Source organism: Vulpes vulpes, chromosome 5, assembly GCF_048418805.1.
Source record: "Vulpes vulpes isolate BD-2025 chromosome 5, VulVul3, whole genome shotgun sequence".
Lineage (NCBI taxonomy): Eukaryota > Metazoa > Chordata > Mammalia > Carnivora > Canidae > Vulpes > Vulpes vulpes.
Genome location: NC_132784.1, coordinates 129,063,791 through 129,086,887, shown reverse-complemented (window position 1 = coordinate 129,086,887; position 23,097 = coordinate 129,063,791). Strand labels below are relative to the sequence as shown.

Here is a 23,097-nt window from a genome sequence, read left to right as displayed (position 1 = left end):
TGGCACACCCAAAAAGAAACCTTCATTTCAGACCGAAGTCCACGCTACCTTGACTCCTCACAAGCTTCAATTCAGATGCGTTCCTCAGCTGACCCTTCCTGAGGCCCTGCCTTTACCATTTCTGAGGATCTGACACTGGAACTACAGCACCTGGTCCCACCCCCCTGACCTTCACTGTCCTTGCTTTCTGGGCTCCTCCCTCCCTGCTCCCTCTCTTTCACCAGTACCTGCCAGGGCCACCAGGAAGCACAGGCTCAGTCTCTAACCGGTCCTCTGCCACCCACCCAGTTGGTCTCCTCCCAGCAGGTGCAGCTGCAAGGTTACCCTGGGCTTCTCTCCACCAGGTGGGAAGTAGACCATGATATGTCTCCTTGCCTTCCTGTGCACTCTCTTATTTCCTGGTAAGGCCAGACTCTCTCCTTGGTGAGGAGTGTGGGGGGTGCCCTGAAGCTCCAGGCCACCCCAGGCTCACAGCTGTCCCCCTCACAGGTGGTTTGGTGGCATTCAGCCTGGAGCAGCCATCCGTGGTTGTGGCACACATGGGCAGCTTGGCCATTCTGCCTTGCAAAGCCAGCACCAAGATCAGCTATATCCACTGGTACCGTCACCAGGAGCATACAGCCCCCCAGAGGATCCTCAGACTGGAAGTGTCTGGATCTTCTGTGCACAAGGATTCAGTCCTGAAAGCAGATAAAATCATTGCCATAAAAGATAAAGATGTCACCAGCTATAGCCTGTTGGTGCTGAAGCTGGAGAAGAACGATGAAGCCGTGTACTACTGTGCTGCCTGGGAAGCGCACAGCCCCATATGCTGACCAGGTCCCTGAGCAAAAAGTTCTCTGACTCTGGGTCTCCAGGACCGGCACTTCAACCACCCCTGAATCCTTCGGGTTGCCCTGGGGTCACCCTTCAGCATCCCAGACTCTTGCGGACACTCCCTCCACGTGTCTACTGCATGTAATCCTGGAGGCTAAGGAGCCCCTGGTGCTCAGACTGGCATAGATCCAGGGAGCTGTCCAGCCTGGAGGGACTTTTCTGAAGATTATGCAAGTGTCGTTTCTGAAGCATTTGGAGCAGAAACGGTGGTGCTCGATGCAGTAGCCTCTAGCCACTAGCCACAAGTGGCTACTGAGCACTTAAAATGTAACTAGTAGACTAGTCCAAGCTGAGATGGGCTGCTTGTGTAGCACACAAGTCACATTCTGGAGACTATAAAACTTACAGTATGAAATCTCTTAACACTTTGTATGTTGAAATAATATTTTAGATATCTTTTTTTTTTTTAAGTACACTCTACACTTAGCATGGAGCCCAGTACAGGTCTTGAACTTATCACTGTGAGATCAAGACATGAGCTGAAATCAAGAGTCAGATGCTTAACTAACTGAGGCACCCCAATATCTTTGTTTTTGTTTGTTTTTAAGTAGGTTCCACACTCAGCATGGAGCCCAACATGGGGCTTGAACTAATAACCATGAGATCAAGACCTGAGCCAAGATCCAAGAGTTGGTTGCCTAACCGACTGAACCACCCCGGTGCCCCATGCATATCTTTGACTAAATAAAAATAGTCCTAGAATTAATTAATTTTTTCTATTAACCTTCTTTAATGCAGTGGATAGAAAAGTTTTAATTTGTGTTTCAAATTGGTGACTTACATTTATTTCTATTGAATAGTACTATTATAGACTGGCAATTTTTTAAAGATTTAATTTATTTATTTCAGAGAGAAAGAGAGAGAGTGTGTGCATGAGTGAACATGGGGGAGGAGTAGAGGAAGAATGAGAGTCAATATGGGACTCGATCCCAGGACCCTGAGATCATGACCTGAGCTGAAATCAAGAGTCCGCCACTTAACCAACTGAGCCACCCAGGTGCCCCTAGACTGGCAATTTAAGATTCTGATCATCTCCCTGAAAAATGTGCAAATAAAATATCATGCAAATAATGTTAGGGATGAAGGACTCTGGAGATTTGCCACAAAGTGGTTAAAAGCTGAGAATGAGAGTCAACTCCGGATTCTACTTTCTAAGTTGCTGCCCTGTGAACAATTAATTACTTTACAGGGGGGAGTCAGTAATTAAAAGCACAGTATCTCTCAACTTCTCAGCACCCTCATCCACTGGCATACCTGGAGCTCAAGCTCCTATGGGGGGACATGATTCTCAGTGCAGGATAACACAATCAACCCTGAGACCCGGGCCTTCTACCTTCCACTTCTTGAATACTACCTCACATGGGGTTTTGAGTACAGCTTTCCTACACCTCTGTTCTCTCATCTGTAAGCTGAGGTGATCTACCTGCTAAAATTATAGGACTTATTTCTGTATTAAAGCACAATTTTAGAAATAAGGTAGCAATATGTTCACTGCCTTCTTATAAAGCTAGTCAACTTCTTGAGAAAGAAAAGAAAAGAAAAGAAAATCTGTGTTACTGATTCTCTGGCCCTAAAATGGAAAACACCTGCTGCTGTATGTGGGGAAGAAGAAAAAGCCCTTTGAGGAGGTATAAGCTGAACAAAACCCATTTTCAATTGAAATTTCAAAGTCTATATACAGCTTAGTTGCCTTGAGAAAAATGATTAATGAAAGGAAAGTCTAAATGATCTGAAGGACATTGGTCCCTCAAGCTCACTACTCCTCCTCTGTCTCCCTGAGCTTCTGTATTTGCAATGGGAGATATATAATTTAGACATGCCTTCTTTTGACAGAGTTCAGCTAACACTCACACCTTACCCTCTACTGAAGGCCTAAGGCTAAGACCTCCAGCATGTGCAGGAAGGGGTGGAGTTGGAGGTGCAGAAACCTATCTTCCCTCTGAGGACTATTCCTTCATGTATCCTCCCCACTGTCCTGATACAACTGAACACTTTCCTCTCAGTGCCTCACCACAGAGCAGTGACTCTGAGAGCTGATTATTAGTTTGGTTAGAGAAAAATTAGCTAAAATGAAGTCATTGTCATGAGAAGTCATCCCAAGTCAACACAAATCTCAGTTTTTGACACAGTTCCATAGTGCCTGTGAGTTACATCCTAAGAGGACAGTGGCCTTCTGGATGCAGCAAACAAACCCTATGTGGAGGGAAAAGCAGGCCCATATTTGGAGTCATGTCCTCCTCCTGCCTTCTCCTTGTGGATATCATGAGTTTCACCATGGACACTTTGGCCACACACACCAAATGAAAACCAGCCAGAGGCCAACCAGCCCTCCTGTCCTAAGTAAATATGTGTTAACTAAATGGTTGTTTAAATGGCTAATTCATAGAAAAACCGAAAGCATCTTATTCGAATGTACAGGACTGAGTATAGTGGTAGATCTATCAATGTCTGTTGTGATATTTTGACTATTAGAAAGGGGTTCATATTACCTCATGGGTGGGTGATTTTGTATAGATGAATGCTTGAAATATCCTGATGATTTGGGATCAACTCATTTTCTTTCATTCCTGAGGTATGTGAGACACAGTGACTTTGAATTACATGACCAACATTATAGTATCAAATTAAGGCTGATTAAGTCTAAGAGTATCTTAATATCAGGATTTTCGTAGATATATTATCCATTACCAACTGCTCACACATGCTAGTATTTTGGCTGTTACCTCAGATTCCCGTTTGTGCAAATCACAATTTAAAAATTGTCTGGCATGCCTGGAAATCCATGTTGACTCTTGTGTGTTGAGTGGTCTTTATGTTTGGCCCTGAGTACTGGTTCAGGGACATAGCCTCGGCAGAGGAAAGGGCACAACTTTGGAGAGGTCACCTCTACACATTGGGATCAGGATAGTTTTTTCTGTCACTTCCATATGTCCAAAATTGTCTTACCAAAAATACGTACTGTTTTTGAATTTTATTTTAAAAAAGAATTAACATGTTTCCTAATATTAAAAATCACTGCATATTTCTAAGCACTTAAACACAACATGTGCAATTTGACGGTTAGAAAGGCCTGTAACTGGCTCTGTCCTGATCACTTTTCTCCCTTCTTCTCAAACAAGCTTGGCTTCTTTACAAAGCAAAATTTTATTTTCTCTCCTGTTTCCCACTCCCTCTGTCTGCCAACTTAGAGAAAAGGTTCATGGTTGTCATGTTTTTTGTTGTTGTTGTTGTTTTTTTTGTTTTTTTTTAATTTTTATTTATTTATGATAGTCACAGAGAGAGAGAGAGAGAGGCAGAGACACAGGCAGAGGGAGAAGCAGGCTCCATGCACCGGGAGCCTGACGTGGGATTCGATCCCGGGTCTCCAGGATCGCGCCCTGGGCCAAAGGCAGGCGCCAAACCGCTGCGCCACCCAGGGATCCCTTTTTTTTTTGTTTTGTTTTTGTTTTTGTTTTTGTTTTATGTTTTTTGTTGTTGTTGTTGTTTTGATCTTTACAAACCTTTATTTAAGAAAGAAGATGTAACTATGAAAATACTACATACTAAACAGGACAAAGGCTATGATCCTGGGGTTAAAAAAAAAGAGAGAAAGACATATGTCCAAGTATTAACAAGGCTGCCTGAGTGAAAAATGATGGGTAGTTTTCAATAATTTCAATACATTTTCAATAATTTCCAAAAATCCTATAGTGACACAGAGCTCAGAGTATCTTCTTGGGCTGAGTGTGTGTTTTCCCCTGTGCAAGACAGATACCAGCTACTGCAGAGAGTGACACAAGTACTCAGTCTTCTTATTAAGTGTACTATAATTTCCTTGCTTTCTTTAAGTCTCTTCTATCCACATGCAGATGCAGGAATGAGATCATCCCTAGCAGAATTACACACATTGTAGGATGGATCCTCCACCTTTCTCCACACTCTCCTTAGGCTAATTTCTATGGATTTCACTAATGGGCATCTTTGCTCTGATTTCTATCAAATGTTGAAAGTTGAAGTTTGAAGAACTATCACCATGTTACCCAACAAAAGCATTTCTTCTTGGACATCAGATTTCCAAGCCTGTGGATTCAGGGCCCTAGGAGAAAAGAAACAAATTTCTCCAATGGCTTCATTGGTATGAAAGGGAATGGCCACTTCCACCTGCACCTCTTGGTTTCCGAGCATAAACCTCTGGCTCTGGGGTAGATGACACCATATGTTGGCTCTGGGGAAGGATGCAGCCAACCTAAGGCCACCTGTCAGGGTGGGAATCCTGAGCTCACTCTGCTCTCACTTCCCAGTCTCCTGCTGACGCTCCCACTGTCTGCTCCCAAGCAGCACCCAGAGATAAGGAAGACCACAGGTACAGTCTATGAGGGTCTGCCTTGTAATACCCAGGGCAAGGAAAAGAGAGGTGGACAGTCCATCTGCAGGAGAAAAAGAATGTATTCAAGCAAACAGTCAAATAAGTGGGCTATGTTGGCTCCCAAATAAATAAAACAAGTTGAAGAGTCAGGAGAAGATTTTATCTAGTTCCTTTCATTTCACTCTCCACAAAACCACCAAGGTCCCCTCTCTAACAGAACAGGATATATTCAGTAAAGAAACAGGAAACAGACAAGTGTTGACAGATTATCACTAAATTCTGTGCTTTTCTAGTTGATAAATTAGCAAAAAAAGGAGCATATAGATTATTTGTAACGCTTTTGTTCTTACATTATATCAGGGATTCTGAGTTATTTTTCGAGCTATTAAGCAAGTCATCATCACCTACTATAATAAAATAAATCAAGAGATCTCTGTGTATATAAAAGATCACAGTGCTTTATGAACCAATATTATGATGAATCCAATTCTGTGCTCTTGATGTTCTTTAATGCAATACAAGTGTGCACTAGTGAAACAATCCCAACTCTCATTAAAGGAGCCTAGAGAAATACCCGCCACCTTCATGTCAACTAAAATCCTGCCTCTAACATTTGTTATAATTGATTTATCCTTTCTGTTTTTCCTTGATCTATGTTCTTGCTACCTATGAGTCAACATATAGCTGTAGCAATCACAAGCTAATCATTCCTAATAACTGCAGCAATTCTGTTGCCGTTATTTTTTTTTTTACTTGTAGATTGAAGATACAGAATAATTACCAAAAATCTGCAATTATATTCTGAAAGTGGTAGAATTAGCATTTGCAGTCCATGGGTCAAGAGATTTCTTTGATTCCTTTTCTTTGCTCAGCCAAAGCAAAAACAATTAGTTTATATGTGCAGAGTTGAATGTATAGTCATTCTCTCAAGGAGCTCAGTTCCACTTGAAAATAAATAAATATAATGTTTTGATAAGAATATAATAAAAGGTATTTTATTAATGAGAACTCCTTAAGTACTAGACACTGAATTAAGCACTTGATACACTTCTTGTTATGTTATGTCTCTGTAGCAAAAAATGATCAGACTGATGGCTATAAATTGTACCCCCACATGTATCACTCTAACCTTGTCCTCCGATGCCAGGTTTGACTTATTTACCTATTGGCGTGAATTCCTATTTGGACACTTCATACGTTGAGGTCTGATTATCTCAGAGAGAAGTAAGGTATAGTATCTCATTCCCCAGGGATTTTCAGTAATTGTGAAAAGCTGAGGCTGAAGATACTGGCGATGAATAAAATGGAATTCATACCCGTTAAGCTCCATTGCCTGTCAGAAAATGAGCTAGCTGTTGTGTCTGTCCGAGATCCTGTGATTATCATAAAAGTCCTGCAAATGAGGATGCCTGGATGGCTCAGTGGTTGAGCGTCTGCCTTCGGCTCAGGACATCATCCCCGGGTCCTGGGAATGAGACCCGCGTCAGGCTCTCCAGAGGGAGCCTGCTTCACCCTGTGCCTGTGACTCTGCTTCTCTCTCTCTCTCTCTCTCTCTCTCTCTCTCTCTCTCTGTCTCTCTCATGAGTAAATAAATAAAATCTTTTTTTAAAAAAATCCTGCAAATAAACTCATTTCATGGAAGGAAGAATTGATGCTTAGAGAGGAACAGAAATGTTTCCAAATACATAGTCCAATTGCACTATTGGGCCACTTTAAAGATCTTTAATACCTGTTAACTCTACAAATCTGGCATTTGTGGGAAAATATGGATTGTCCCAGACTGGCTACTCAACCCAGGAGAGCCTGGTCAGGACAGAATGATTGGTCACTCAAGTAGTCATGGCACACATCTGGAAGAGTTCTCTTTCTGTATAGTCTGCCCCAAGACCTTTCCTGCTAGTGGAGTTAAAAAGGCTATAAAAAAATCACATAGGGCATCCCTGGGTGGCTCAGCGGTTTGGCGCCTGCCTTCAGCCCAGGGCGTGATCCTGGAGACCCGGGATCGAGTCCCATGTCAGGTTTCCTGCATGGAGCCTGCTTCTCCTTCTGCCTGTGCCTCTGCCTCTCTCTCTTTCTGTGTGTCTCTCATGAATAAATAAATAAAATATTTTTTTAAAAAATCACATATCTTCTCTGTTTTGTGATTTTGCTTTAGCAGAAAGTATCATAGATCAACTACACGAAGAGCACAAAAACTTCTTAGGAGGACTTAACTAAAAGATCAACATATGGAATGAGGATGAAGCTTTGGAAATTTGTAACTGGTATAGTGTTATTTTCCTACATACATCATGCCATCAGGAGCCCTGCCCTGGTTTGGACTAAACCATAACAAACAGCATCCATGAAAGGAGATGGTGGCTATGCCCAGAAGAATTTTTCTTTTGGGTTAATCATGAGATAGCAATATGGAAAGCCAGGTATCTCAGTCCTAGAATCCAGAGGAAAAGAAGCAGACAGCCCCTAGGAGTGCCTGCAGGATGCCAGCCTTCCTACTCCAACCTCCCATTGACCTGATTGCCTCCTGATGGGGGTTTCTGTCTGGGGTTGTTGAGAACAGCCTGAGTGAGTCAGGAATCATTACTTCTTTGAGTCTTGAGATTTCCAGGGAGTATAGATGACCCAAGCTGCATAACAAGGGACTTGAGGTGGTAGGGGGGTGGCATCTGATTGCAGTCATAAGTGTGATTCCAGGGCTAGCTGCTGTGCCAAATGAAGAAGATTAATACGAATGTCACTGGAATAAAAGTGTCCTAAACTGGGACCTTTGTCTCTGCATTCTATAGCCTTGGGAGAAAGACATATACACAGACTCATATGTACATACATACAAATGTACATATACATGGATACATATTATTACACAGTAGTATATAATACGTTATAATAAGTACATATGGAAGAAATGAAGTGTCTGCTTTAAGAATGTGTGTTCCAGACCTAGATCCTTTGGTATAAATTGCTGTTCTTCCACTTAGTCATCCAAGACCTTTGATAAAAATTTCTAGCGTGTCAGAATCTTCATTTTCTCATAGGAAAGATAGAACAATAGTAAAAGCACCCATTTAGTAGGTTTTGTGAAGATTAAATGAGATAATGAAACCAAAGTGTTTACCGCATCATACCTGCCACATGAGAATACCTTCAATATTGTGAGCTATTCATGTTACAAAAAATAAAATAAAATCTCTGTTCTCTGAAAGTGTTTAAAATAATTAGTAAAAGATAAAATCTGCCTTTGTTTTCTTCCCTGTTTGACATAATTAATAAACAAGAAATACTTTTTTCTAGGAATGTCTGAAGTGGCCATTTATCTCCCTTTTTGGCTCCTAGCATCTGAAACCATTGTCTATGTCAGGGGAATTCTCCACCTTATAAGCCTTGGTGAAAGAATGGATTTACTCCCAGTATAGGAAGGAAAAGTTCCAGATACTGCTTCTCAGTGTTCCATACAGCTAAGTTCAGGTAGAAAGTGCGGGCTTTTCCAGATAGACATGCTCCCCACAACTGTCACCCTTTCACACACACTCACACACTTATATGCAAACAGGCACACATGCACAGAGGGACACAAGCAAACAGGCACACGTGTGCACACACACACACACAGGGTCTGTAAGGAAATCCCTGGTATCAACGGTGGAGCAGGGGACCTCCCTCCAGAGTGACTATGGCTGTCTCCTCTGCCTCTCCTCCTTCTCATTTCTAGGAGGCACCTTCCTGCAGAAGAGTCAGTCCTCTTAGTTGTAGGCCATTGGCCTTCAGGTTTACCACCCTCTATCTCCTCAAAATTCAATGCCTTGTGTGGATCACCTCAGAAATTGTATCTATTGCAAAGCAGAGAAAATACAGCAGCTGCCTCAGGAGGAAAATCCAGCCAACATGGCTTATTCTTCTCTTTTCTCCTCAAGAAGAACTCAAGTATGAGTTCGCATCAGTTCCACGTGTATGTCACAGAACCAGCCCTAAGTTTTAGGGAGAATTGTTTCAAACTTTAATACAGGCAAATATTTAGAGAAAACCATATGGAAATCATAAAAGGCAAGCAAAAAATCTTAGCTGAGGAAAAGAGGAATGTGGAAAAACGCAGAAAAATAAAATGCTAATAATATGTAACTGATTTTCCAGGCTACTACTTCAAAATGGTCATCAAAGCATTTTCACAATGAGAGTTGTGGCAAATAATAATGTTTGACAGTATGGGAATGTTAAATTTGAGACATGACAATATAAGTAGAAATAATATCTAATTATTAATAAGAATTTCATATATTCCAGAACCTGTGCTAGCAGTTATAATAAATCTGAAATACTCTCAGTTATTTAATATGCATTAACTTCTGAGATAGTATTGTTATCACATCCATTCTCAGATGAGGATTTCAAGACAGAAAGAGATTAAGAAATTTGCACCAGACAGCTCCTGAGTGACAGAGATAAACAGTTCGTCCCTTCAGACATGAAAAAGCTGTGTCAGTGACGTGAGGAAATGCTCAGAATATGAAGTGACCTGAAACAAGAATACTAAAACCCTGTGCATATTGCACCTGTGACTCATAAATGTATTTGAGTCTACAAAATAATATTCATACCCATTAAATTACATATTCATGTAATTTCTAATTACAGAAATCTAGAACTTCACACACCATAATGAAAGAGTTGCAGCTCTTGGTGAGATACTCATGGGCATTTTTATCTTCATCTTTATCCTTTTTCTTTAATTTTCTTCAAAGAATATTTTTACCTACATGTCCTGCTTAGCAGCCATGTGACATTCCCTCATTCACTCATCACTCCTCTGTACCTCGCCGCCCTGATCTATGAAATGAAAACAACAAGCATCCATATCATGTGATTCCTGTGAAGATGAAAAAGGTGAAGAACATTTAGAAAAAAATTTAAAAATTCTCTTTAAATATTTGCTCTTCTGAAATTAATATTTATTAAACATGCAATATATTAAACTATTATACTGAGAAAGAGGGGTCATATAATGGCTCCTGGCAAATAAAAACCATTCCAATTCTATAGAAATCAAGAAGCTTCCACAGTTCCTTCACATTCAGAGACCTGCGGAGACCACCAGCCCTATTTTGAGATGGGCACAGCAGCAGAAAGCCTGCAAAACACAGTGATCTCAGGCCCTGCAAGTATGCAATCAGCACTAAACAGCCAATAACCCACCTCATCAACCACTTCTTTCCTCTTGCACAGTTCAGGGCATGCCCTCAGACACTGAGTCAAGGGGCATGTAGCCACCAGGTTCCCACTTATCTGCTTTCTCCTTTAGCCTGGAAGACAGCATGTCACTGCTCTAAGTTTTCACCTTCTTCTCCTTCTGGGCTCCCGAGTCACACTCCTGGATGATTGCAGTCTAGATGAGTGAACAAAGAAATTCTGTAATATTTCTTATGTTATTACAGGTTCATTGGAAATTCTCTTCCTTTACTAACAGTTGGACAGGAGTTATCAAAAGTGGAGCAGTTCCACATGTCCATTTCCACAAAATTAAAGAAAAATATTGAGATATATTGCAAGATATCCAGCTCAAGTTTTGAAAAGGACACTGTTCATCGGGAGGAGCAGAAATGAAATCAGGCTTTGGAAGGTCAGATTTTTATAACGTTGGCAAAAATCCCAGCTCCATGTCATTTGGATGGAAAGAAAATAGGTTAGGCAAAAAGTGTTCTTAAATTTTACTTCAATCCTCACTGTAAATATCATAGATAAAGATGTGGCTATTTACTACTGTAGGGATGGTACCCAGGGTCCTAAAACTGTGGAGAAAACCCACACAAGATCTCCTCCTTGGGTCTGTGCCATCCATATCCTTCCCAACAGTGGCAACCACAGCCATCTCCCCCCACCTGGGCTCCCAGCCTCAGCCTCCCTTAATCATCAGCATTTCCGGATCTTTCCAGGAGCCATCTTGCATTATGCTTGCACATTAGTTTCCAGCAGACCTCAGGAATTGTGCTTCCAAAGTGTTCTTGGACACTACTTCCCAGTGAACTAAAGTCCTCTGTGGAGATGATAGCACACAGGCTGTACCACAGTCCATCATCTCAGCATCCAGAGACCCCAGTATGAGTAAGTTTCAGGTTGAGAGAGGGAATCACTGTGTGTCATTTTAATGGCATTTAAAAGAAATGCCTCTGTAATATAGCTTTTGTTGGTCCATTTTACAACTAAAAAAATTAAAGCCTAAAGAATTCAGGCTTAATGTTCCACCAAGAGCTCTCTGAACTAGACTAATGGGGACTGAAAGGTTTAAGAATGCAATACTTTAAGTGAACCATAAGGGAGCTGGTGAACTAGGATTGGTGCAAAGAGCCAGCTGATGTGTGACAGAATTGTCCTTTTTACATCTGATTTTACTTAGATTTTCCTTAAAGAACTACTGTTAATTATATGTGTTCTCATATTTACTGGCTCTTTCTTTGCATGAATCACTTCTTTCTGCCACTGACCTCATTCATGAAATGGAGATAATCACAACAGCAATCTCATGGAAATGTAGAGAAGATTAAATAAAATAATGCAAGAAAATGTTTGGAACATTGCCTGACATGGAGCAAGTCCACCATGGACAGTAGATGTATATTAATTGTACAGCTTATAATTGAATATTAAACAATGCTTTGAAGATGATTATCTTCATCATGTGATATCTTGCTCATGAGACAGTTGCAAGGCCCAGGGCAAGTAGAAACTGGTTTCCAGAGACTGCTCTGACCCATGTATCCCCAGTAATTACGACCTAGTCCCTTCATGGAAGCACTCAGATTATAAATGAAATCTAATTTCTCTGAGTTCTAATCTTCGTGGTGATATCTCAATTAATTTTATAAAACACAATACTCTGTTGCATTTGCACATGGCCTATTCGATAACATTCATATATTTCAGGGTCTGATTGTTGTTCTTTAGTGCTGTGTTACAGAAGATAAAGGTCAGCTTTCCTATCTGGGTCTCAAATTAACAGCAAACAGGGACAGATAGACATAAGGGCTTAACCCAACAGGCATGTTCTTATGTTTCCGAGCAATGTTTCTGCAGTATGGGATTCCAGGGGGAATAGGTGGATGTGAGAACCTCCTGCACCATTCCAGACTGACACATTCATACCAAGATTTTCTCTCCATATTGGGAGCTCTTACCCTATTTGCCCAGCACTCATGGGGTGCAGGAAGCCCCAGACCTGCTCATATCTGTGATTGACATAAAGTATTCCAGGGAACAATGTAATCTATCACTTAATCCCAGTAACCAGAACCAGTCCCCTCTTCTGCCACTGGACTGACCAGTCCTACTAACAGGGACTTGACTTCTTATCTCATCACTGGGGAGCCAGCCTGGTCAATGAGATGCCACTGCCACAAATTAATAAAATAAAAAGTGATGATTGAGAATTGAATTCTGCTATTAGTAGGTGGGTGGTTGCAAATTTTTAAGGAATAATGAAAGAAAGTATATTGTGTGAAACTATAAAAACTCCTCTCCTAACTCCTGGAGTCCACATTCCAACCATAGGAAAAACCTATACTTTAGAAAATGTTCTAATATTGGCACCTTTGATAAAGTGATTATCTGACCACATAATTACCACACCTGCCCTTTACCCCTGTTTCTTGATATAAGGGCAACACATTCATTCTGTTTCTCATTCTAAGGATCAGGTGGAGCTATCAAGTGCAGAGATGTCATGGAGGGCAGAATGAATTCCTCCCACAGCAGTGTCAGCCACTTCTCAGGGGCAAAATCAGGATCCTGTGTCACACACCCTGTCAATCGGGTGATTCCTAACTGTGGTGGGTCCCCAGCAGGAGGAACCTGAGAGCCTGAGTCTCAACAGGGCCTTACCTGGCCCATAACTTGTCTACAGAAATAAAGGTAAGAAGATCCCTGAAAGGAATGTAGAGTCAGAGAACAACAAACCATTTCCAGAAAGAAGTGATTGAAAAGAGGGATCAAGCTTTTCACAGAATCTGTGCGAAATGCTTTATACAGATTATTTCATTTAATCCTTAAAAGAGTACATCAGAATTCAGCTGAAGTTCTGCACAGGGACTGGTCTCAGGAGACGGAGCCACCCTGACTTTTTGATACACAACAACCATGAAACACTACAGTGATGAACAGGAGGGAAGAGGACACCTTATCTGTGTGGCTTTGAAGTCATAACATACTATGTAGCCACTAAAAACATCTTTTTTGAAGAATTATAAGTAAAATTTACAAATTTACTGAGGGCCAATACAAGTCTCCCCAGATCTAAGCCTTGGTGGGCATTTCTAAAGTGTACGTATTAAGCTCCAAGGCATATAGTTCCCAGAGAGGACTTGATCAAGATGGAGAGCCAAAGGTGGAATCAGTATTTTCAACATTCCTGCAGTCAATATTTTATTGGCTTTTACTTTTAATAGTGAAATTGTTTGTATAACAATTTAAAATATAACTTGATATGACACTTAAAATAGCTATATATTTTATTTTCCCATCTAATACCACTCCTATTCTGTAACTCCTTTAAAAAAGAAAAACTGAAAAGCTACAATTAATCATACTGACAATAGAGGTTACCATGGAACAGGAATTTCGTGAACTAGTCTTAATTTTGCAAATAAAGTTTTATTTAAATACAACCTTGGCCATATACTTACAAATTGTCTATAGGTGTTTGCATTACAATGGCAGAGTTAAGTATTGCAACAAAAACCCACAAAGCCTAAAATGTTGACCATTTGGCCCTCTATAGAACATGTTTCTCATTTGCTGCCCTGGAATTATATACTATGGAGTGGCATTTATTTTTGTTTTACATTTCACTATTTCTCAGTTTTTCCTCAATGACCCTTTTTTACATATACATCCTCCTCATATTATCTGTCTTACTCTGGATAAATTATTTAACATATCTTTGATTCAATTTCCTCATTTGAAAATAGAAAATATAATTATATTTACCTGGAAAAACTGTTGAGAAGAGTAACTCAAACAATACATACAAAATTCTTACAAGTGCTTGAAGCATGCCTAATGCTCACTATGTTGAAGCATTATATTCCTTATATGGATTACTAGGCATATTAGAATACAATATAATAAAATATAAAACAAAGACCATAACCTATTTTTTCTTTCTGCTTTATTTAAATAATAGAAATATGTGAAAATACGCAACTTTTCTTTCAGAAAAGATTTCTAATAGAAAACCTGCCACTGACATTCCTGGAATACAGCCACGCCTATTCATTTCTTAACTGTCTATGACTGGTTTTGAGATACAAGGCAAATCTGATGAATCACAACAGAGACATTAGGGCCAAGAAGCTAAATAAAATATTTGTTATCTGACCCCCAACAGAAAAAAAATATTGACAACCTCTCCTGTCCAAGAAAGAGTATGGAAATGAATTTGTAACTAGAACCAAAATTCAAGATGCAATAAGAAAATATATTAATAAAGCTTACTCCATGAAAATGAAAACAAAGCTTGCATGGCAAAAAGCAGCAGAAGTTAAATCAAAGGACAAATGACAAACCATGAGGAAGTGCTTGCAACCTGTAGAGCATGTAATGGTCAACTATCTCCAAAATAAAAAGAGAAATACATTTTTAAAATGGAGGTAATACATTTCAAATATCCTGTAAAAAAATGGCAAAAGACCTAAAAAACTAGCTCATAAAGAGAAATATAAAAATAACGCTTAAACATATACAAAGTTGCTCAACTTCGGCTATAATAAGGTAATGATCAATTTAAACTACACTAAGATACCATTTTTCATTCATGAGTCTGGCAAGAAAAATCATTTTGCAAAAGACTCTGTTGGTGAAGGGCACCTGGATGGTTCATTCAGTTAAGTGTTTGCCTTTGGGAACAGGTCAAGATCCCAGGGTCCCCCTCAGGGATGGATGAGCACCCCTCATCCCTTTGTCAGGCTCCCTGCTCAGTAAGCAGTCTGTTTCTTACTTCTGTTTCTCCCTCTCCCTCTGCCCCTCTCCCTGCTCAATATCTGTCTAATAAATAAATAAATAAATAAATAAATAAATAAATAAATAAAATCTTTAGAAAAATAAAAATATTTTTGGGAAGCTTCCCTTTATGTTGCCAGAGAGGAACAGCAGCTACTACTAAAATCCTCCCAGACCTAATCTACACCATCACCAGGGTAAGAAATCAATAACTTCATCTGCCAGGGAAGGTGCTGGTGGAATCCCATTGCAGTTGAGGGAAGACAAAGGATGCAACCACTGAAACTTTGCCCAAAACATCTCCTTTATGCCCAAAAGTAACAAGTTTTCATTTGCAGAAGGATGGGCATCAAAACAATGGCCTGAAGTAGGTGGGCACCTCCTGCACTGGGGGTGGGGGACGAGGATTGAAAATGTTCCATCTCTGGAAAAAAGGCAGGAATACCATGTAGGTCACATCCTTAAGACCCAGTTTCACTGTATCTGCTTAAAATTGAGACTTAATAAAAATATCAGAGAATGTCTCCATTCCTGACCTTTCATCCCCATGCTGGAAAACCTTGAGTAAAAGTCACAGTGGAATAGATCTAAGAGAGCTTCAAGAGGCAGACTCTCTCTAGGGAGGAGAACAAGGAGAAGAGACAAAGACAAATTACAGCTAGAGAAATTTTAAGTGTTTGATCTCTCACAACAATAACTTTCAACCCTGATAACATTGCAATGAACTTCAAATCCAGTCTAACTCCTGACTAGTTAACCCAAACACCCACACTAAAAGTCTACCAGGAAAGATGGGCTCATTTTCAAGCACAGGATATATTTAATTCAGTATCTATTATAACATAGAACATGTCCAGCTTTCAGTTGAAAAATGAAAGGCATACAAATCAAGAAATAATATAGCCTGAGGACACAAAGTAATCACCAGAACAGCCTGAGTCATGACATAGATGTTGGAAGTATTAGGAATTTAAAATAACTACGATTAATATGTTATATGCTCTAATCTAATAGAAAAAGTAGACAACATGCAAGATCAGACAGGTAAATACAGGAAAAATTACAAAAAGACCTAAATGGAAATTATGGGAAAGAACAAAAAGGAAATACGAGAATAAAAAAACACAGTAACAGAAAGAAGAATGCCCTTAAAGGCTCAACAATGGACTTAAGAGGTATAAGGAAAGAATTACTTAACATAAAGATAGTCACTAGAAATTACTTACATTGCAATGGAAGGACGTGAGAGAGAGACAGAGAGAGAATGATACAGATAGAGGAAGCAGATCATCATTATTCATAGAAGAGAACTATAAGAACGCTTCCCAGTCTCTCTCCCTCTCTCACTCTCTGATTTGAACCAGTCATGGACATTAGTCCTTTAACAAGAAAATAGCTTCTTTACACTAATATCATTGGATGGTAACAATCACCCAATAATGAGAGGAATCTGCTGATAGACTTAGTAGCCCTATGTTGCAGGATGTTTTGGTATCATTACCATGGCTCCCTTTCTCTGCAGTCTAAGAGTCTAACTTGTGTGTTCCGAGCCCCCCTACCTCTTACTAAATCAGCTCTCAGATTTGTTCTGTGATCACCCTATTATTCAGCCACCTCTCCTGATAAGTGCTGGCAGGATGCTGCTCCCATCACAGGCCATCCTGGTGGCCTCCCTGTGGAGCTGTAAGTGGTTTTACCCATGGGAGATTTCATTCAGTGAACAAAGCTGATAACAAACAAACAAACAAAAAAAAAACAGAAAAACAAAAAACAAAAAACAGAAAACAAAAAACAAAAAAAACCACAAAAACAACAACAACAAAAACCCATGGACAATCAAGTCAGCCCATTTGGGTGGGAAGACAGTGACATAGTTAATCAAACAATGTTGATAAATTCCACCAAGACCTTAACTCTTCAGAAAAATATATTAACTCTAGACTCTAAGTTTTTCTTTAACAAATGTATTCTGGGGCACCTAGGTGGCTCAGCGGTTGAACCATCTGCCTTCGGCTCAGGGCATGACCCCAGGGTCCCTCATCAGGCTCCCTGCAGGGAACCTACTTTTCCCTCTGCCTGTGTCTCTGCCTCCCTCCCTGTGTCTCTCAGGAATAAATAAATAAAAATTTTTTTAAATGTATTCTATTTTCCTGAATGTCAAAATTTTGCTGTTCGCCTTTGTTTTTCTTTCAGATACAAATGCAGACATTTTAATAACACAATTCATACCTTCCATTACCAAGAGTAAAGGAAATACAGCATTTTTAAAATGCCAAATAAAAACAGGTGTCTGCAGGAAGAATGTATAAATACAGTGGTACCAAAAGAAGCCAGGGCATCTTCTAAAATGCATTCTGTACATTTTTCCAGTGAAAATATGGCTCATAAACAAGGTGATAGTTAAGAAAGATATGAAGCCAGTAATGACAGAAGGATTTGCCATCAAGTCTCAGGATACTCTGAGTTAATGAGGCAGCTGCTGGACTGTATTACTGTGCCTGCTGGGATGCACTGTATGGAAATGTTCCACTGCCACTGACTAAGGAGCTCCCACAACTCCACACCCCTACAAACACATGCATACTCCTTTCTACCTACCAAAGGGACCTGGCTACTGTCTATATAGGATTTTTTTCCTGCATCTGTGTCCTCAGGAGGGTTTGAGCTAGGACCCCAAGCACCCAATCTGTGATGTTTCTTTCAGTATGTCACTTTATCTTCTATTTGTACTCTTTGGGGCCTAGGGTAGCTTTGGGCAGTGTGAATTTGCTTTGCTTCTCCATCTATGGGAGGCTTCCTGGGAAGGAAACTAACCAGTGTACACAATGGTGTGCTGACTTTCAATGAATGAATGGATGGATGATGGAAACTACAAGGCTTTGGAGTGATATAAACCTAGGTTTGAATTCCTGCTCAGCCAATTAGCTGACAGCACAATCCAGGAAAGTTACTAAATCTTTCTCATAGGATTTCTGGAAGCTGAAGGAGGTTCCGTACAGGATAGTTCTAGCACAGGGTCAATATATCACAGTGTCCTTTCCCATTAGCTAAACTGCTTTACCTAGACATCTCAGCTAACACAGGAACTCAGGGACTGAGTTGAAAACTTACATCTTACATCTTTAAAACTTACATCTTACATTGTCCTCCAAAAAAACAGTAAACCATTAAGAGTAAGTAATGAAAATAGTAATAGTTAAAAAAATAGTAATAGTTTTCATTTTAAAAAACTAAAAATTCTGAATAGAAAAAGAGTTGAGGGCAATAAACCAAAATATTTATTTTCTCCAAGATTTTCCTTCATTCACAGCAGAGTGTAGTAATGTCATAGCATGTAAAGCAATAACTATAGTCATTATTAATATGCCCAAGCTTTGTGAACTTTCTACAAACTACTCATCTACAAAAGGAATCTGCTTCTCTATAAAGCTGTTGGATTATTGTCTCATTTGTTATACAGAATACGACTTTTCTTCCTATCCTCATGATAACCATATACCTTCCCACACTCTTGCAAAATATAGTGAAAAAATCTATAGCTCAAACTTAAAAAGAGCTCAAGGATAGGTGTTTTTTAAAAAGATTTTATTTATTTATTCATGAGAGACACAGAGGGAGAGAGGCAGAGACACAGGCAGAGGGAGAAGCAGGCTCCATGCAGGGAGCCCAATGTGGGACTAGATCCCGGGTCTCCAGGATCATGCCCTCCAGGTGCATGTGCTTGCCTCCAAGGCAAGTGCTAAGCCACTAAGCCACCCAGGCTGCCCAAGGATAGGTGTTTTTGAAGAAAAAAACTAAAGAAAAAATGTGAAGGTGTTGACCCCAAAGGAAAACAACAATGAATTATTATAACATGGGTGTTTTGATAATGTCTTCTGGGCTCTCTCTTCTTTATACCAGGAACATAATAAAATAACACTGAGACAGATCTTTCTGAGAAGATCTTTCATTGGTTCTAAAGCAAACCTTCCTCCCCTGTCCTGGCCTCTGAAGAACAAGGGCTGCCACTGCCTCCCCAGTCCTGATTCGTGCTCCATCTTGGAGTCCATTCTGATTAGTCACTGGCAACCCCAACCCCATGTATTTATGTATATCTTTGGCTTGGGTTTGTAGGTCCACTCAACCTGTTCAAGTGCCTCTGATTTCTCTACGTTGCTTTTCAAATTAAAGTAACATAACAATATTACAATCTCTTAGGGTCAAGTTTCTTTTACCTCAACACCAGACAGAACATTGCACATACCTTGCAAGCACACTGAGGTTTCCCTCAAGAAGACCATGGTCTACTGGTACCAATGACAAGAAAGAGATCTCTGAAATGAATTATTTTTGACTCAACCAATGTTACTTGTGAGGCTAGCCTGATTCTGGTTTGAGACAGATAAGAAAGACAACAGAGTCTTATCTGATAATTAATAACGTCATCAAGCCTGATGAAGCCATCAACTGGGATCTCACAAAATCAAAGTCAAACTGTAAAAAAAACCTTTTTCCATTACTTTCAACTCTTTTCTCACTCGAGTAACCACAGCAGACCCTTTCCTGTTCTTAATCACAAGATCATAAGCCGTTGGAATAGGAAGGGCCTTTTGGACATACATAGCCCAATGCCGGCATACCAAATTGGGATGTGGGAGCCCAGGGTTGGCAAATGCTTTGTCCAAAGCTAGCTAGTGACAGGGCTACATGTACATTTCTGAAGCTCACAGAATAGCTTCCAAAAGTTTTCTTCTTTCAATATGTTTTCATTTTTTAAATAAAAAATCTCACTGATTTTGTTTTCATTTTTAAATAAAAAATTTTTATTTAAATAAAAATTTTAAATAAAAATGTTATTTAAATAAAAAATAGATTTATTTAAATCTATTTTCAAATTTAAATTTATTTATTTAAATAAAAAAGATTTTAAATGAAAAATCTATTTTTCTATGGGAAATAGAATTCTACAAATTTCTCCTTTTATTCCAGGTAAATATTGTCATCATGGTAAATTATTTTCTCTTTTTGCATTGCCTGGTAAAGGTTCATGTTGTCAAATGATAAAAGTGGCTTACTAAAAAATGCAGAACATTGTTACATTTCTCAAGCATATTCTGGTGACATATTTGCGTTTTCAGTTACTGAAGTATATAGTTTTTCAGAAATACAATCCTAAATTGCTAACGGACCAGGTCTGGTGTTCATGAGAACAAAAGGTCTTTTCCTTTGATGCATCTCTGAGTAGTTTCACACACTTGAAAACCTGGAAATCAAAACCTCTTAATTCTCTGAACACTGTTCCTGATAATTTAGAAAGTCATTTGTTCACCACTTGGTCCTGATCTTTTCTCTCTTTTTTATTCTTTTTCCCTTTCTTCCTTCCTTCCTTTTCTTCTTTCTTTACTTTTATTTGTTCTTATTGTTTCTATCAGGACTTTTCCATGATTACTGCCACCATTGAAAACAGACATGTGGGTCAATTAATCAGAGGAAAATTTATAAAATAAGAGATGCCATGAAGTCTATATTCAAGGATTTCCAAGGGAACCCAGAAGATCAAATTGTTAGTACAAGGTTTCTACCTGTTGGTCATGCCATGAAGCTCAGGAGAAGGCTAATATTTTTGTGGAACCTCTAACCAGTGTGAAAACTCCGGCTGGATCAAGATTATTTGCAGAAGGAACTAAGCTCATAGTAACTCCCCCTGGTAAGTAACTTTGTTCTATTTTGATCCTGTGAAATGAAAAACTAATAGATGCTTTTTAGAGAAAACAATGTAGGATCACCTCAGCATACAGATAGTAACTTTGCAGCTACTGGTCACAATATACTATTATTCTCAATATATGGAAACAAAACTACTTTGTAAATGGTTTATTTACTTCCCTTCTTACAAGCAGATTGAAAATCTCCTCTTAGAAAACACACACACACACACACACACACACACAGATAGATTCAGGCTTGAAATTAAAATTCTTGTGGACCATGTCTATAACCATAGGTATAAGTTATTAGCTCAAGATTGTTTTTTTCTTGTTGATGGCCTTTTAAGTGAGAAACACTTTGATTAAGTACCTCTAGCATTAGTAGTGATCTTTTCTTAATGAATAATGTTCCTTTCTCTAATAACTTGCAAAACCTGCAAAATTGCTTTTGATTTTATCTTTTAAATTAATTTTTTTTTGCTTTTGATCTCGTCTTTAACAGCAGTGCAAGAAGTTTAACTCTTACAGTTAATGACTATAGAATATCAGTAAAATCCACTCATTCTTAATACTTTAGCTTCTTAGAGAGGAGGCTGAAACTAGTAAAAATTTGTGCTGCTTTGAGTCTTGTGATATTGCATAGAGATGATCCAGCTTAAAGGAATTTGTGAGTTCAAAGCTTCAGCTTGAGTTCACAAAAGGAGTATGAGAGTCTGTCAGCATGATTTTATATCCTTGTTTTTTCATTTATTGTCTCAGTAAACATTTATTGAAGGCAGTTTCTATGCTGGACATTTGAGGTAAATAGGTGCACAAGACACAGTCCCAACACTCATAAGCTTGTAGCCTAGTAGATAAGTATTCTAGATTGTGATTTGACTGAGCCATAAGTTTTTTGGCTTGTGACTGCCAGAGACATAGAATGACTTGGATTCATGAGCTCTTTTCCTTTCTTATTTTGATAATACTTTTACTGCTTGTAAAATCCATGTAGTTTATTTAGCAGATTATTTGATAAAAGGGCCCCAAACCATCCCATTAAAGAGAATAATAGTATTAACTGATAATTATTGAGAACCGGATGCCACATTGTGGAGATTCAGTGCCTTATCTAAATCCTGAATGGCCCTATACAAGAGCTCCTCTTATATCAATTTCACAGTAAAGAACTTGAGGCTTAGGAAGTTTTGTTATTTGCCTAAAGTCACCTGCTTAGTTACTGTGGGAAAGTTTGGGACCTAGTAGAGACTTATCCATTCCAAAGAGCTTGGCTTAGATCATTTTGCCTTATTAGAAACAGTAAGCCATTTTTAAAGTTCTGAATATTTACTCTTCTGTAGCCTGACTTTTCCAATCAACTCTTTAGTAGGATTCTTAACTGGTAATAGCTCATAATTTGTATCACCCCTCCTGTAGAAAACAATGCTTTTGCTTCTAATCATGGCACTAATGTTGCCTCCCTTCCTCATGATCAAGTAAGTCATGTTGAATATGCACTTATTAAATTCTTACAATGTAATTCCAAGGGTATTTCTATAAAATGTCAAGTCCTTATGACACCATTGCATTCAACCATATTTCTCTATTGGCATCAAATTTGCTGAAAATATTTCAGCTAGCAGAAGAATGGGAGTGGTTGTACTATATGCTTGACTCAATCGCATAACTCAAGAGTTGCCTTCCCACTCATGCTGGGACAGCTGCAGAAAGACCAAACTAAATAGAATCCTCTGAGGAACAGCACAGGATTTTAAATCAGTGGCCTGGAACCTGGTAGAGTAATTTCAAGTTCAAAGGAGCAGTCTTCCAGGAATAAATAGGTTAAAAAATCATCATTAATATTTTAGACTCTGTAACAACTCCTCTGGTCTATCATCAGTGGGGATTGGATTCTGAAAAACCCTTACTTTATAATTAAACCAGATACCCACCCCTCAATACATAGAAAAATAATACTGTAAACATATTTAACATTCATTTGTTAAATACTACATTATTTCTATTTTTGTTCCTCTTTGAAAATTATAGAAATACTAAATCTAAATTACACACTAGGAAAAGAACTGATATGATACATGAAAACCTTTTTTTAAAAAAAAGAGATTTAGAAGATTCAGGAAAACTTTCAGAAAAGATAAAATCATACACACCAACCTTGTGGGTGAGATGAGAAACACAGACCTAAGCTGCCTAAGGCAAGAGGGGTCA

The 23,097-nt window shown here is 39.1% G+C and overlaps 1 gene segment (V, D, J or C); it reads left to right on the top strand.

Annotated features, from left to right (window-relative positions):
- Positions 1-358: 358 nt before the first annotated feature.
- The window catches only part of LOC112908573 (T-cell receptor gamma chain C region DFL12-like), a 38,398-nt gene continuing 15,659 nt past the window's right edge, over positions 359-23,097 (top strand). The window contains 2 exon segments of the C gene segment in view: positions 359-401; positions 490-795. Of these exon segments, the coding sequence occupies positions 359-401; positions 490-795 (349 nt within the window).